General features: G+C 41.2%; 1 protein-coding gene across 4 annotated transcripts in view; it reads left to right on the forward strand.

Moving 5' to 3' along the window:
- The window catches only part of zmiz2 (zinc finger, MIZ-type containing 2), a 34771-nt gene extending 22632 nt beyond the window's left edge, over positions 1-12139 (forward strand). For all 4 annotated transcript variants that reach the window (XM_084745772.1, XM_084745774.1, XM_084745773.1 and 1 more), the window contains exons 6-20: positions 567-773; positions 1495-1707; positions 3481-3564; positions 3706-3883; positions 4380-4521; positions 5078-5156; positions 6222-6353; positions 6446-6551; positions 6646-6803; positions 6896-6963; positions 7055-7123; positions 7672-7913; positions 9058-9188; positions 10510-10728; positions 11140-12139. In XM_084745772.1, coding sequence (XP_084601898.1) covers positions 567-773; positions 1495-1707; positions 3481-3564; positions 3706-3883; positions 4380-4521; positions 5078-5156; positions 6222-6353; positions 6446-6551; positions 6646-6803; positions 6896-6963; positions 7055-7123; positions 7672-7913; positions 9058-9188; positions 10510-10728; positions 11140-11247 — 2136 coding nt within the window. In that variant the 3' untranslated portion in view covers positions 11248-12139. The remainder of the gene's footprint in view (positions 1-566; positions 774-1494; positions 1708-3480; positions 3565-3705; positions 3884-4379; positions 4522-5077; positions 5157-6221; positions 6354-6445; positions 6552-6645; positions 6804-6895; positions 6964-7054; positions 7124-7671; positions 7914-9057; positions 9189-10509; positions 10729-11139) is intronic.
- Positions 12140-15592: the final 3453 nt, after the last annotated feature.

A 15592-nucleotide genomic window follows, 5' to 3' on the forward strand; every position in this document is an offset into this window, starting at 1 on the left:
AGCAAGACACAGAATACACTAAAGACAGTAGGTTATGACGCTGCGTGGAAAGAGTGTAAAAAGGAGATAAAAAATTAACCTAAAGATTTGTATTGTCACACTGTCACCTCTGGTGAATAATATTGCAAATACACACAGAAAAATCACATTTAAACTTTGCTAAAAGTTACTTTTTGCTTATTTACAGAAAGCCTCTCAGTCTGACTGTTTATTGACTTGTGAGTCAAAGTTTAGGTCAAAGTTTTCAGACCTTTTCTTACAGTTTTTATTCACTCTGGCTGGTTGGAGTCGTGATGTTTCAGGACTGTAGGAGGGATGCAGAGCAGAAGCTGATTTTCTGCTGCTCACACAGACTCATGACACATGTCTCTTATTAACAGCAGAGACATCACATCATTTGACACTCTCAGTTGCCAGACTAGTTACTCACAGCTCGAGAGTCTCTGTAGAAGCTTGATAAAAAGCGTGTGTTGTTGTAACTTTTCCCTGTCTGTCACACTGTTCACTCTCTGTGCTCTCTACTCTCTGTTTTTACTCCTGCTGTCGTACTTCCCCTTCCCTCCCAGATGGGTGGAGCATCCTCCTACAGCACCCAGTTCCTGTCTCATTCGGGCCCCCGCGGCCCTCCCCCAGGGATGGTCTCTTCCAGGCCCGGACCTCCGCCCACCACCGGAGGCCTGTATCCTTCCCACCCCGCCCAGACTCAGAAGATGCCCCAGCACGGAGGGTATCCAGGTGGACAGCAGGGGCTCAAACGGCCTTTTCATTCAGAGGTCAGTGAGGAGGGGTCCCCAGTGCAAGTTTCTTTATATCTTAACATCAGATTGTTCCTCTGCACTGCTGTTACTTTCTCAGACAAACTCCAAACATGCTGCTCATATTTATGAAAATAAAAAAATACATTTAATGTTTTTGAGCGCAAAAACTATTGTTCTTGATTTTACAAGTTTGCAGCCTCAAGAACTCATGGACGTGGTTTTATAAATTGATTAGAGCCACAAAACAGTTAATCAATGACAAAGAATACATCTATTTTGACAATTCATCCATCATTTATGCCACTTTTAAAGCAAATATTCTAGGGCTCGAAATTCTTATTATTATTATTATTATTTTGAGACTATAAACTGTAGCGTTGCTCTCGCAGACGGTTTGTAGTTTGTGATCTGCTCTGCTCACTGCTCATTATTTGTCCACATTATAAATTCACGTCCGGGTTTTTGGGGCTGAATGTGGAGCGTTTTTGTTGAATGGAAGGAAAAGAAATGAGAATCAAACAGACAAGAGGTTCAACACACAGCAACAGTCTGTATTTGTCAACAGAGAGATTAGGTGAGTCAGTGTTTTGCAGTGTTGCAACAGCTTTTCTTCTATTTTTACCTGCTCCTTCAGCTGGTTTCTATGGCTTGTTTTTCACAAACTCTCACATGTCCAAACAGTGAGACTAACTCTTCCTGTCTTGTTTTTTGTTTTTTTTGTTTTTTTCTTCTCCAGGGTTTTCCAGTGCAGCAGTACGGTTCTGGTGGGATGTCGGGGTACCCTAACCAGCCTCTGCAATACCCTGCCGGTCCACAGCAGCGATGTGCCCCCTCACCCTCTTACCCCTCCAGTCGGATGCCCTTGATGGGGCAGTACTCTTCTGGATCACACAACCCAGCACAGTTCCCTCCTGGAGCCGGCCAGCCCAATCCTCCACAGTACTATAAGGTTATCAATTACTTTCAGTCATGTTTTTAAGCTTGATGGACGTCTAAATGCTTTTGCATAATATCCACAATATAGAGTGCATCACTCGGCATGATTGAAGGTCTAGGTGTGAGTCGCAGCAGGGTGAATGAGTGGAGTGTGTGTGAAGTGCATCAACACTTGAAACAAAATAAAAAAGTAAATATATGCATATTTTTTTCAGTGCATATGTTAAATCCTGCAGTTAGCAGATCCAAAGTCTTCAAAAAAGCTTAGATTTTTGTTTATTATCAAAAATAAAGAGAAACAAACTTAGTCTTGCATGCAAGCGATTAAAAAATTTCTTTGCAGCGTCCTCACACACCTGTGACTGTTTCTATTGACGACAAACACATGATGATTGGGTCTTTAAAGGTCAAACTGTGCTCCTACAGCAAGAATGACATAAATAAGAATATTAGTTGAAATGTACAGTATAAATGCTGTATAGAAAATGATTGTACTGTGCGGTCAGTAGTAGACAGTTGAAAATCTAAATAATAAATAAATAACGGGTTATAGCTGCAGACCTGGGTGAAATAAGTCCAAGGGCAGACTATTGACTCAGACTGTCTGACACTGTGAGGGAGGAGTTGAAAAGTTTGACGGCCACAGGCAGGAGTGACCTCCTGTGACGCTCTGTGGTGCATCTCAGTGGGATGAGTCTCACACTGAATGCACATGCGTCATGGAGTGGGTGGCCTCGTGCAGGGATACTCAACTTGAGGCCCGCGGGCCAAATCCACCCCCTGCATATAGCTGACCTGCTGCTGTCAAACTGACTGCTCAGTAAAGATGAGTGAAGACAGTAAACATGTGAAGGTCAACAGTGAAAAGAGACAATACAGTGAAAAGTGGACAGATGAGTTTGACTTTGTTTCGTCACCTCATATCAGTCCTAAACCACCATGTTTAATCTGCTAAATGACGTTTGCTGTTTGCAGCATCAGGTGCCATGTGTTTATTTATTAACTCGCTCCTGGTCTCTTGTCATTTTGCAGAAGTGGCCCCGGGGGAAAGTAGTTTCCCTGGCCAAGTGGATCAGTTTATTGAGTCTGTTGGTGTCCGTTAACCTCAGACTGCAGCCTCAGCTGCCAATAATAATGTCAATAAATATGAGTTATTCCATAAAGAAAATAATTGTTTGTTTCAGCCCTATTTCAATCTGATGTTTGATCAGATTATTAAAGAAACCCCAAAGTGGGAACAGTGTCATGTAGGAACTACTTTCTTTCTGCGGTAGAATCTACCAGAACTACTTTCTTTCTCCTGTAAAGGAAGTAGTTCCTACATGAAACTGTTTGCAATAAGGTCTGTGAATCATCTTGAGTAACCAGCTCATAATTTTTGGAAAGTGACACTGGTTTTGAATTTTTCAAACGTATTTTTTTTAGCTTTGAGCACCACAAGCCGAGTGACATTTAGGCCTGTGATATTGGAGTGAAGGAAGACTTGTCAGTGACCGATAACTCGCACCAAAACTATTAAAAAAGATAAATAGCACTACAGGCCAGAGGAAAAATGTGGAGAAATGTTTGATTTTGGGGTGAACTGTCCCTTTAACAGCAAACTAAAAAGCAAAATTGTGACAGTGACAAAATCAAGTCATCAAACACGATGATTTAATCTTGTATTTGTTTCTAATTAAAGTTGTTGAGAACGTCCAGGCACACAGATTTAATTTCTTCAACACTGTTGAACTCCTGTTTGATGGATGATGAACTGAGTATCGAGTTTCCTGTCTGTGTTCTCCAGTCAGAACCGTTCAACGGTCAGGGCAGCCTGCCGTCTGCAGGAACAGGAGGATACAATGCCTTCACACAGGCTGCAGTCAGCGGGGTAAGTCTCATATTCACTCAGCCTCTTATTAAATTCAGTAATAACACAGAAACAGACTGTATGATGATCATTTTCTCTTTTTTAAAACATTTGATGGGGTTGTTGAGGTTCTTAACACTCGTCTTCATCGTCGTCTCGCAGCCAGGTCGGGGTGGAGTGATGCCCGGATACCCCAGCTCTCCGATGGGAGGGAATCCCACGCCTCCGATGACGCCGGGGACGTCCGTGCCTCCCTACCTGTCCCCGGGCCAGGACACAAAACCTCCCTACCTTCCACCGGACATCAAACCCAACATCAACACCCAGCAGCCCTCTACAGGTGAGACTTGGTAGAACTCCCTCAGTGTCTTCTAGATAAAACCTTTGGAATAAAAAAGTTCTGTGTAGAACCCCCCTGAGCGTGTTCTAGATAAAACCCTTGGAAAAGGTTCTTGATAGAACCTCCTGGGTGGGTTCTTGTTGGCACCCTTAGAAGGTGGAAAGGTGCTTGATAGAACCTCATAAAACACTCCTGGGTGCAAACATTACACCATAAAAGGGTTCTCTGTAGAACCTCCCATAGGGGGTTCTGGGTGGAAGCTTTCATGGATGGTTCTAGGTAGAATTCTCTGTAAGGGTTCCAAGCGGAAAATTTATAAAATGTGTTCTCCTATGGGGGCAAGCTGAAGAACGCTTTATAGTTGAGGTTAGCACCTTTATTTCCAAGAGTGTAGTTTCTGGTTCTTTTGTTTGAAATGCAGGTAAAGTTCCTCAAAAAGGTTCTTGTCTCCCTGCACTGGAACCTTCTTAAACGCCATGTCTTTTTCCCCTTCCAGGTAACCCCAGCGACGACCTGCGTCTGACGTTTCCAGTACGAGACGGCGTGGTGTTGGAGCCGTTCAGACTGGAGCACAACCTGGCCGTCAGTAACCACGCCTTCCAGCTGAGAGACTCTGTGTACAAAACACTCATGTTGAGGTTAGAAGACTTTACAGTCACACACACTGATCTCCTGTGGTTCCAGTTCTGTACAGAACATGTTTAAAAAGAGAGAAAAGCATACAGAAGCGTGGACTGTTTTCCTCTCGTGTGTCCATGGGCGCCTAGCGGGGGTGCAGTTGTTGTAACAGCGAGGATGTAAAAGCACGTTTGCTCCATTACAAGTGTCAGAACTAATTAGTAGACAAACTGATGAAACACATCGGTGTTAAAGCATAAAATCACTGCTGCAAACCAAACATTACTTAAGTCACTTCAGCTGATATTATTCACTGATATCATACCTCCAGAATAATGATAAATTATTTGGTGATTACCATAAAAATTGTGTGTCATTGTTTGAAAAAGTTGAGTGAGGATGACTCTCCCTCTGCAGCTTCAGTGTGAACTCCAGTACACCTCTCCTCTCCCCGTTTCTGTTCCTGAGTGATTTTTTTTTTTTTCTAAAAACACCAGATGAGGAAAAACAAATGAGGAATGTTTGATAACCCCACCCAGTCTGTCCCTGATGTTTGTGTTGTGTCGCCCCCTGCAGGCCTGATCTGGAGCTGCAGTTTAAGTGTTACCACCACGAGGACAGACAGATGAACACTAACTGGCCTGCATCTGTACAGGTAAGTTTGTTGTTGAGACTTCTTTAATGAATGGTTATTATTATGATTAATTTGTGCTTTTTTTGACCTTTATTTTTTTTTCTTGTGTTGAAAATATCATCACCTTTTTTAGTCACATCTGCTCAAGAGAATCAATAAGTTAATTTTGTACTTTTTTTATTCACCTGTTAATGTTGCAAACTGGATGAAAATCTCAAAGATTATAATGCATAAAATAAATTAGGCCTTCTGCAAGTGTAACATGATCGAGATCATTTGAGTTTACAGTGATTATTTCGTCACATTCCACAATCAAGGGAATTTTAAACATAAGTAAGAACAAAACAAACAAATTTCATATTTTTTGAGGTTTGACTGATGCTCTTTTCCTCTGCATTTGCTGGCTGCATTTTTCTTTTGCAGATTTTTTGTTTTGTAAATTCTGATAAAAGTTGTGCTACATGAGGACTGAAACCAGGCGAATGTTAGAAAAAAAGACAATACAGTAATTAATCGCAACTATCTTAGTTTAGTTTGCACAATTTAAAACATATTGGTTCTCACACTAGACCTTTTTTTGTTCAAGACACTCAGATTCAACAAACTCTTAACTGCACAAACTTGTTAGCCAGGCATCGTCAGACTGAAATCTCACAGTTTATTTTTGATTTTTAAAGTTCAGTATCGAGCAGTAGAGTCCTCTGGACGCAGCAAAACAGATCTACAGCGTCACAGAGCGGTGAAACATGCGACATAGCGATGAGTGGTCGGTCGGTTTTCAAGCAGGAAAATAAATGTCAGCCTGGTCTTTCTCAGATTACAACTAGACAGTTGTTTTTGCAAGGCAAACTAAAGGGGAAGCCAAAATGACACAGTTAGTTTAGTTTTATTTTGCACGATTTTAAAAACGCACAAAAATTGCAAAGGTAACAAATGAGCAGGGAGAGACAGAAAACCCAGGGGGCGTATTTGAAACGTCCACCTAAATAAGCTTAAAAGTTACTGAGAAGACAAAATGAACAAAACAGAAAATTAAACATGATTGTGGCTTGATTTAATTCTGTCCCTTTTTTTCTTCTCTGTCAGGTCAGTGTCAATGCCACTCCTTTGTGCATTGAACGAGGCGACAACAAAACCTCCCACAAGCCCTTGTACCTGAAGCACGTGTGTCAACCAGGACGTAACACCGTCCAGATCACAGTCACAGCCTGCTGTTGTGTAAGTCGCCACAATCCCAACACGTTTACTGTATAAATCTTTCATTGAACCCCATTTTAAACCTGTTTTTTTCCCCTCCTCTCTCTCCGTAGTCCCACCTGTTCGTGTTGCAGTTGGTCCACCGACCGTCTGTCAGGTCGGTGCTGCAGGGTCTGATGAAGAAGAGGCTCCTGCCGGCCGAACACTGCATCACTAAGAGTGAGCTTAAAATCTTTTAATCTGAAAGCGTCGTGGTGGAAAACAGAAGCTGTAAAAGTGGTGAAGTAATTCTGTCGTCACGTCTTTGTTTCAGTAAAGAGAAATTTCAGTAGCGGGACCATCCCCGGGACCCCCGGTCTGAACGGAGAGGACGGCGTCGAGCAGACGGCGATCAAAGTTTCTCTCAAATGCCCGATCACGTTCAGACGAATCCAGCTGCCGGCCAGAGGTCACGACTGCAGACACATACAGGTGGGATCTCACACACACACACACACACACACACACACAGAGATCTGTAAATATAAATGATTTCTCTCACACTGATGTCTTTATCTTTGCAGTGTTTCGACCTGGAGTCCTACCTGCAACTGAACTGTGAACGGGGGACGTGGAGATGTCCTGTGTGCAAGTACGTTCTGTATCCAGGTCTCATTTAACCTTTTAGAACCGAATGTTCTCAGCGTGACACGTAACCAGCAGTTTGTTCCTGTCGTTCACAGTAAAACAGCTCTGCTGGAGGGGCTCGAGGTCGACCAGTACATGCTCGGGATCCTGGTCTACATCCAGAAGTAAGTCTTAATATCTGGATACCATGTAAATAAAATAATGTATGGTGGCACTTTTTATTCTGTTTTTATCAAAGCCTGTAAGTCAAAATAATGAGAAACTTTTCAAATATTAAGACATTATTTTTAAAAAGTTTCCCATTATTTGAGATACAAAGTCAATATTTTGAGAAAATTTCTAATTATTTTGCATATCTAAGTGATTATTTTGAGAAAGTTTCTTGTATTTTGAGGTAAAAAATAATTATTTTGAGAAAGTTAAATTGTTCTGAGATTCTAAGGAATTATTTTTAGATTTTTTAAAACATTTTATTGTTGTAATTTTATTCTTGAAGAAATGTATAGTTATTAATATTCCCTTTTGTGTTAGGGATATTAAGTTATTATCTTAAGATATTTAGTCATTATGTAAAGAAAGTTATAATTATAATGACTGACTGGATGTTTTTTCTTTCGTCACATTGGTAGAAATGTTCCTCCGTTCTGTTTGATGTCCAGTAACTTTCTTACGTTCAGTACTTTGACCCCGTCTGCGTCCTCCTTCCTCTCAGTTCGGACTACGAGGAGATCACCATAGACCCGGTGTGCGGCTGGAGGCCGGTGCCCGTCAAACCGGACCTGCACATAAAGGAGGAGCCCGACGGTCCGGTCCTGAAGCGCTGCCGAACGGTCAGCCCGAGTCACATGGTCCTGCCTAACGTGATGGAAATGATCGCCGCCCTGGGCCCGGCGTCGTCCCCCTACCAGGGTCTGACTGCAGGGGGCAGGAACACCCCCGACTACAACAGGCCAGGTACAGACAGGAAACTGTGCAGGAGACAGAGGAGGGAACACGGATACTGGAGATTTATGAGCCGTTTCTCCACCTGATTTCAGTTTCATTCAAAAACGATGCGAACATTTATATATTTTTTATCAGTAGTAATAATTTATCAGTGAAGATTCACTCACTCACTGTTACTTCTTGATCTGTTCTGAAAACAAAAAGGTGTGACAGAGGAAAACTTAAAATCACCAAATAAGGCGACCCTCCTCCTCGTCTCTGTGTTTAGAAAAGTTTCATCCACAAAAATGTCACTTTAGGGTGAAAACAAGAACTTCACACTGCAGAGATTCAAGTCCTGCTGTTCAGAAACCGCAGACAAAAAATAATCTGTGTGAAAAGTCTCATTACAAAGCCTGAAATTAGAAAATAATTAAATGTTTATGTGAAGTGTTACAGATGATTGTTTATTCAGTTGTGGATATTTAACATAAGGGGCGAAAATATTGGACTTAAAACCAAACTTTTAGGGAGTTTTAAAAGTATAAGACTTTAGCTGACTTGATAGAATAAACAAGTGAGAATATAATGTGATTTTTATTATTTTATTGCATCTAAAAGCTCACTCTTCTCCTCCTGTCAACCCTCAGTAGTTTCTGAGGTGACAGCTTCCCTTGTTCAGCTGTAAATAATTAAAGCTGATGTTATAAAAGCTTCTGAAAACCACCGGGGTGTAGAAGGGTTGTCAGAGCAACTGAAAATTTCTCTTTTAACTGTGCAGAAAGTTATGTGAATCTACTCACAGTGATATTGACATAAATGCCATAATTTCATGGTAATAACTAAGTAATTTCGTACAAATTACTTTTGACTGGTGGAGTACTGTATGTAATGTGTATGATGTGCACATATACTGTACATAAACACACTGTGTAGCTCTGAAGTCAAACAGATGATCTCGTCTTAGATGGGAGGTGACCCAGAACAGCAGAGTGCAGTCTTGAGTGTCCCCATCCCCCCCGCCTCTTCTGTCCTCTTACACTCCACAGCTGGAAGCTCTTTCTCTCCTCGCCGCACCGCTTGGCGTTACGCAACACAAAAACAAACGTCTACACCGACCTGTTTTTGTTTGCTGACTGGAAGTAATATTTGTTTTGTTTTTTCGGTCTCGCAGGGAGCCAGGGATTCTCCAGCCAACCGGGATTCACAGACTTCCCCAACACTCCCGGCACCCCGACACTCGGAGAGTACACCTCCTCTGGACCGCCGCCTCCTCCTCCTCCGCTCCCCTACCAGTCCGAGCAGGTTAGGCAGCCGCAGACCACCCCAGCTGTTACATAACAGGAGCGTATATCCGTGTCCTTTTGTTGACGTAGCCTCGGGCCTCGGTGACGAGGATCTGTGTTTTTCTGTTCGGCTCATTCAGGACGTTTTTCTTAATGGTTGAGTAAGCATCAATGACAAACCGGAGTATGAATAGAGTTTACTTCACATACAGACCCAGAGTCTGAGGTGTCTGTTATGCAACTCTGAGGCACACATTTCCCTGAAAGCAGCCGTGTCTCCATTACTGAATTCTCATGCACATTTTTAAGTGTTAGAAAAGGTTGATGGAAATTCTTAAGTTTGAAAAAGGTTTTCATGCTCGCTTGAGGTGTTTTTTGTCTTTTTCATCAGTATAGTTTTCTTGGTCAGTATAGGATATTTATTGCTCTGATTGACTTATTGCTAAGCCCCGCCTCCAAACCACAACTGTCTAATCATAGCTTAGCAACCGTAACTAGGCCTGTCAAGCTTTGCATTTCTCTCCATGTTGAAGTTGTGCAGGAGGCTCTGAGAAGAGAAATATTCTGGACGGTGGCGTCTTTTTTGACGTCTCTCAAAAACGTGAAACACGAGAGACACACGTGTGGTGAAGGCAAACGTTAGCATGACTGGCTAACTAACACTAACTGCAGTAACTTTACCTCCAGACAAACTCTCTGCATCTCTCTCAGGTCTAAACCAGGTTAGCTTCGCTCTCGTCCCGGCTCTCCTCCATGATCGCGGTCCGGCTGGTCTGGCAGGGTGACCTGTCTCAAGGTCCACTGCACTAATCAAGTCCCTGCAATTCCCTTTTCCCACACTCGCACTCGCGCTCGCACATGCATACTTGATGTCTAAAACTGTGTATCTGGAACTAATGTTAGCCGAATAACATTAAGGAGAAATCTGTAATGTATTTACTGTAATATATCATAAAATGACCGTGAGCTCAAACTGTGTGTGTGTTTTCAGAGTGGTAGCAGCTTCAGATCTTTTGGTTCAGCCCGACACTGACTGTCGTTTCCTTCTGGCTTGTGAGTTCAGTTAAGAGCCTTTAACTGAACCTGAAGTAGACTGAGGATGAATTCAGTCACACGTTTGGCCACTAAACCTCATTCCACCTGTCGCAGGCAGCTGCTTGGCTGTTTTTCGAGAAAGATTAAAGTGTTTCTCCTCCACTGTCACACACTTCTGGTGATCTGCCTCTCAAGAAAAACCACAGAGATTAAACCTGGTTCATAGTGTTTATCCACCGTGAATTTTTGATTTTATGACCATAAAATAAAGATTCTCCTCTCTGTGTCTCTTCCTGCTCCGTCAGACTTCTCACTCTGGACGAATCGAACACGCCCACAGCATCCTCCAGCAGCAGCAGCAGCACAGTTCGGGCGTTCACGGTAATCAGAGTCTCGGTGACGCCGGCAGTCCTCTGCCACAGCGGAACGCCAATACCCAGAATCCCCGGCTGCAGAGCGAAGGCTCCTTTGGGCTGGGAGGCCCCGGAGCACCTGGAGGAGAGGGAGCCGATCACGCACTCGATGTGAGTGGAAACCTCTTGATCACGTGTTCAGCTGCATTCAAGCACACAACATTTACAGGACTGTACTTATGGACTTAAAGTTGAAATTTAAAAGATAAAAGTAAAAATCTTTCACTTCATCCAACTTCTTAAAACAAAAGATTTTAATTCATAAGAGAGCTCCAGATGTCTCCTGAGTAAATATTTGTATTAATATTTGTATATATTTGTGCATTTAGAAAAGATCTCCGTGGTCTAATACTGATTTAAAAAGTTTCCTCAATAAGCGTCTTTCTACAACTCAACTCATTTTCATCCTCAGCGTCACCAGCGGAGACACGATATTTAAAAGTTATCTTTTCACCTGTTTTATATTTCCAGATTCTGTGAATTTGGTGTTTAATTTTCTTTCTCTTTGTTTCTGTCGTTCAGCTTCTTCCTGAGCTGACCAACCCCGACGAGCTGCTGTCCTACCTGGGCCCCCCCGACCTCCCCAACAACAGCAGCGACGACCTGCTGTCTCTGTTCGAGAACAACTGACGACTCTGGTCGTCGTCGCGGCGGTCGTCTTCCCGGTCCAGCCTCTCGCTTCTCTGTCTGCTGTAGCCCTGCCCTCATTGGTCGAAGACAGCACCGTCTCCCACTACTCGTGCGTGTGTGTGTGCCTGTGTGTGTGTGTGTGTGTGTGTGTGAGAGCGAGTGTGTACATGATTGTGTATCTTTGTTTGTTTGACGTGTCCTGCTGTACTTTGACTGCAGTAAACAGGAACAGGAGGGAACACTTGTCACATGTGAACACTGTCTAACATGAAGAAAACAAACCGTAGGCACTGACTCTGCAGACCAGCATTTAAACTATAGCACAAAGCACAGGCTGAAGGATTTACACCGACAATTATTTCATTTAGACATTTCTTTAGTTCACGTGGAGGATAAAGAAAGCTGGGACGTGTTTATGACGAGTTAATGGACACATTAAAGGGACAGTTTGGGTTATTTGACGTGGGGTTCTATGAGGTTCTACCTACAGAAGAACAGTTTGGAGAAGCAACTGTACTTTAGACGCCTAAAAAAATCGATCAGTTTGAATGTACGTTGTATTTATAATATTCTCAGTGCCTTGCTTGCTCCCAGACAGACTTTTCAAAGTTTTATCTCTCGTTACTTTGCTTTAAGGTTGTCAAAAGTCTTAATACTGAAATACTTTTCAATGCAACACGTTTAATACTAACATTAGATGCTGTCGAAAGCACCAAAGATATTCAAAAGAGAAGATCTCAGCTCATTTCAGTCTTTGTTGTCCTGCCTGAAATCTGTCTTGCAGCAAAACCAGTGACTTTCTTTGCGCCGACACGATGTTCAGGTTGTTAATTTAAGAGGCAGAATTTATATTTAATACCTTTTATTAAATAAATTCCTTCAAAGCCTTCAACTTGATTGGCAGAGGCATGCTGCTGCCAGGCGGTAATTCCAGCTATATCAAAATTAATGTCTCAGTCTTCACACAGGTTTAATACATATGTACTCTGACCTCCCTCTAATATACCTGTTTTATATTTTGTAAATATAAAGAAAGAAAAATATATCCTAATGGTATCAAACAAGGTATTGACTATTATATTTTATACTAATATTGTATCAGAGTTTAAAATTCTAGTAACTTCACAATATTTTGAAGTCTGTAAAGCAACCAAACTCCACTGGAAAAATCAGTGATTTTATTTTGTATAACACAGGAGTTGCTGTCCACCTGTTACTCCGGTGTTTTGCCTCAATCTGTTAGTTTGTTTGTGTTGTTGTGTGACTTCTGTGAATCCGAACTGTCCTTTGAAGTCACAGAAGTCACACAACAACACAAACAAACTAAACAATCGAGGCTGCAGCAGACGAACAACTCGCGTGTTCTGTGAGGTAAAATTACTGTTTTTGTCAGTGGAGTTTTGGACAGAGCGATATTTGGCTTATATAACAGTTTTCTGTCAGAAAAGTCTGTCTGACAGAAAGGTAAAGTGGTGAAAATATTCTAAATATAGTGTACACTTAATCTGCACATTGTTTAGCCTCTTACACCAGTACTCCTGCTGCTTCTCCAAACTGGGAGCATGTCGTGTACTGCCATCTGCTGCAGGTAATACACCAACCATGCACTTCAAAAAACCCAAACTATCCCTTTAATTCAGTGGTTCCCAAACTTTTCCTGTCCAGGCCCCTTTTTGCCGACTCCTGCATTAACAAGCACACACACACACACACACACACACACACACACACACACACATTCCTTGTAGACTACTTAGTAGCACAAATACCATATTTCTACTGTTTACTGGGGGGGTGATGATTCATCGATGTGGAAGACTTTTGTCGTCCAAAGCATCGATGTAACATCGTATCATGATGAAAATCGTGATTTACACCCCTGCTGTTTACCTCATGATCGTCACAACACAATATATATTTATTATCATTGTGTTAATGTTCCAGAGTTGTATGATGTATTTCTTATGATACTGAATATCTTATAATATAATATGTTGGCATTGTGGAGCAGTCAGGGTTGGTTCATTCAGCATTTAAATTTACTTTAACAAATTATGCCCCCCCGGTGTACAATAACCTCATAGTTTGGGAACCACTGCATTGAAGGTTAAGACTTGTGATATTCTGTATATTTCTTATTGTCAACGAGTCCCATAAACAAAAAACCTTTTTAAAAAATGTGTCTGTGGCTCTGAGCCTGAAGCCCACTGCTTCCTACTGAAGACTTGAATCTTAAAAATGGGTCCAGAGTTTCTTTTTTTAGAGGCCGTGTCCACTAAAGTGCTTTTTTCCAGCTGAAATATCAGGCGTCCTTCTGAAAACCACCAGCTTGGAGCTCTTTAGTGCAGATAGTTTGTCTTATCAACAAACGCTGACTGTAATAATTAGGGCTGCACGATTTGGTAAAAGAGTCAAATTGCGATTATTTCAACTGAAATTGCAACATACGGTACGATTAGTGGAAACAATTTTTGCATCACAGTTTTAATTTTGACTGAAACAAAATAAAACTATTAAAATCAGGGCTGAATGTTTTGGAAATGTATCTATTTGTGATTATTTTAAGTGCGATATAATTTGCGATATTAAAGGGAATGATAATTTTTACATTGCTACTCTGATTTTCATTGAAAAACATTTTTGGTGAACTTTTAATTAGTTCATGTTGGTAGAAAAAGATGCACATTAAACTTGCAAAAGTTGCAGACAGACTCCTGCACACTGTCTAATTTGCAATATAATATTTATTTACAACGTTTCTGTACTTTCAGGTTTGTTTGATGAAGCACTGAAACGTTGCAAATAAATGTTATATTGCAAGTTAGACAGTGTTTGTCTGCAACTCCTGCAGCTCGCTCCTCTTCTGCTCACCTGTCTCATCTAATAGATGTTCGAAGTGAAGTTCCTTTATTCTAAAATAATTAAACTTAAACTAATACATTGTATATTTTGCATGGACACAAAAGCACCTGTAGTGTGTAGGTAACATACTAACATGCATATAAACATTAACATAAATAAAAAGTAAAAATAATAGTTTGTTGCAGCACTACAGAGATGTTTTCTTCAGTCTGTAGAATATGATGTGTAGAAAATCTCTGCAGCACAACAATTTTGATTTAAAATGGTGATGAGTGCAGAGTTTTACCCAAAACTGAACATTTTCAACTCTTAGCAACCAGAAAAAAATGCCAAACATGCAGCGATCAGCGCATTTGTGTAAACATCAGGCACTGCAAAGACAAACTGCTGAAAAATACACTGGCCTCAGGAAAAAATGCTTTGGTGGATACTGCCTCTTACTTAAAAAAAAAAATCTCTTCCCTAAAACAGCAACTCAGTGTAATTTTTATCAGTCAAAAGGGAGGAAGCTTGTGCATTTGTTTGGGACTATTTTCAGCGGCGGATTAATCCACATTCTGGTCCTCCAGCAGGACGGTGTGTGTGGGAGTGAGGCAAAATAAAATACAGTGTGAGTTTATGGTAATGAAGGAACACGTCAGTCAGTGAAACAGTGTGACTCACTAATGTGTTTTAATAGTTTATTTAAACCAGAGTGAAGCTGTTAGTCAGCAGATACAGTCACTGTTTTTGATTTGTTGACAATAAGAGATGCAAAATCATTTCACCAGACTTCTTCTTTTATACGTGATGATGTAAGATACGGGCAGTTAAAAGTGGTCAGATGAAGAAAGTAAAAGAAAAAGAGTGACCTCACTTTTTAAACAAGGAAAAAAAAAATAAAGATGTACAATAGACTTTTTTTTAAATACATGAAGCTGGGAGGTGAGGCGCTGAGGTTCGCCGTCTCTCCGACGTCCTTCAGCACTGTGAAATATATAAAATAAACTCCCATCTTTTCCCTCTGTTGGTTTTCACTCTCCTTTCAGAGGGATTTTCAAGCATACTGTAAATGAGTACAGCTGTGTGTCACATGGCATTTTCTGCCATTTGAAAGCTCTTAGTATGTTTTTGTATAACCCATCATGACACGGGTTTATGTACTGTATAATCAGCTGTTTTCATTAGAGAACGTGTGTGTATCAAATGAATTGTTAATCATGGTAATTTTAATGTTATTAGTTGGATTATGGATCATCGTTGGCACTGTATACATACTGTATGTTAGAAAATTATAAAGCAATTGTAAAAAATCTGAGGTCATACAAACGCATGTGTGACAGAAAACAGTCAGCTGACATCGAGTCATGCAGTCAAACATGCAGAAATTATTCTTAATACCACTTTTTAGCGCTGACGTTTTTTTCTATGAGTGATTTTTCCGACTGTGGTCCGACATTTGCCCCGACGAGGCAACGAGAAATAATGTTCTTTGCCAATTGAG

The sequence above is a fragment of the Lutjanus erythropterus genome, chromosome 20, assembly GCF_056507025.1.
Source record: "Lutjanus erythropterus isolate fLutEry1 chromosome 20, fLutEry1.hap2, whole genome shotgun sequence".
Lineage (NCBI taxonomy): Eukaryota > Metazoa > Chordata > Actinopteri > Lutjaniformes > Lutjanidae > Lutjanus > Lutjanus erythropterus.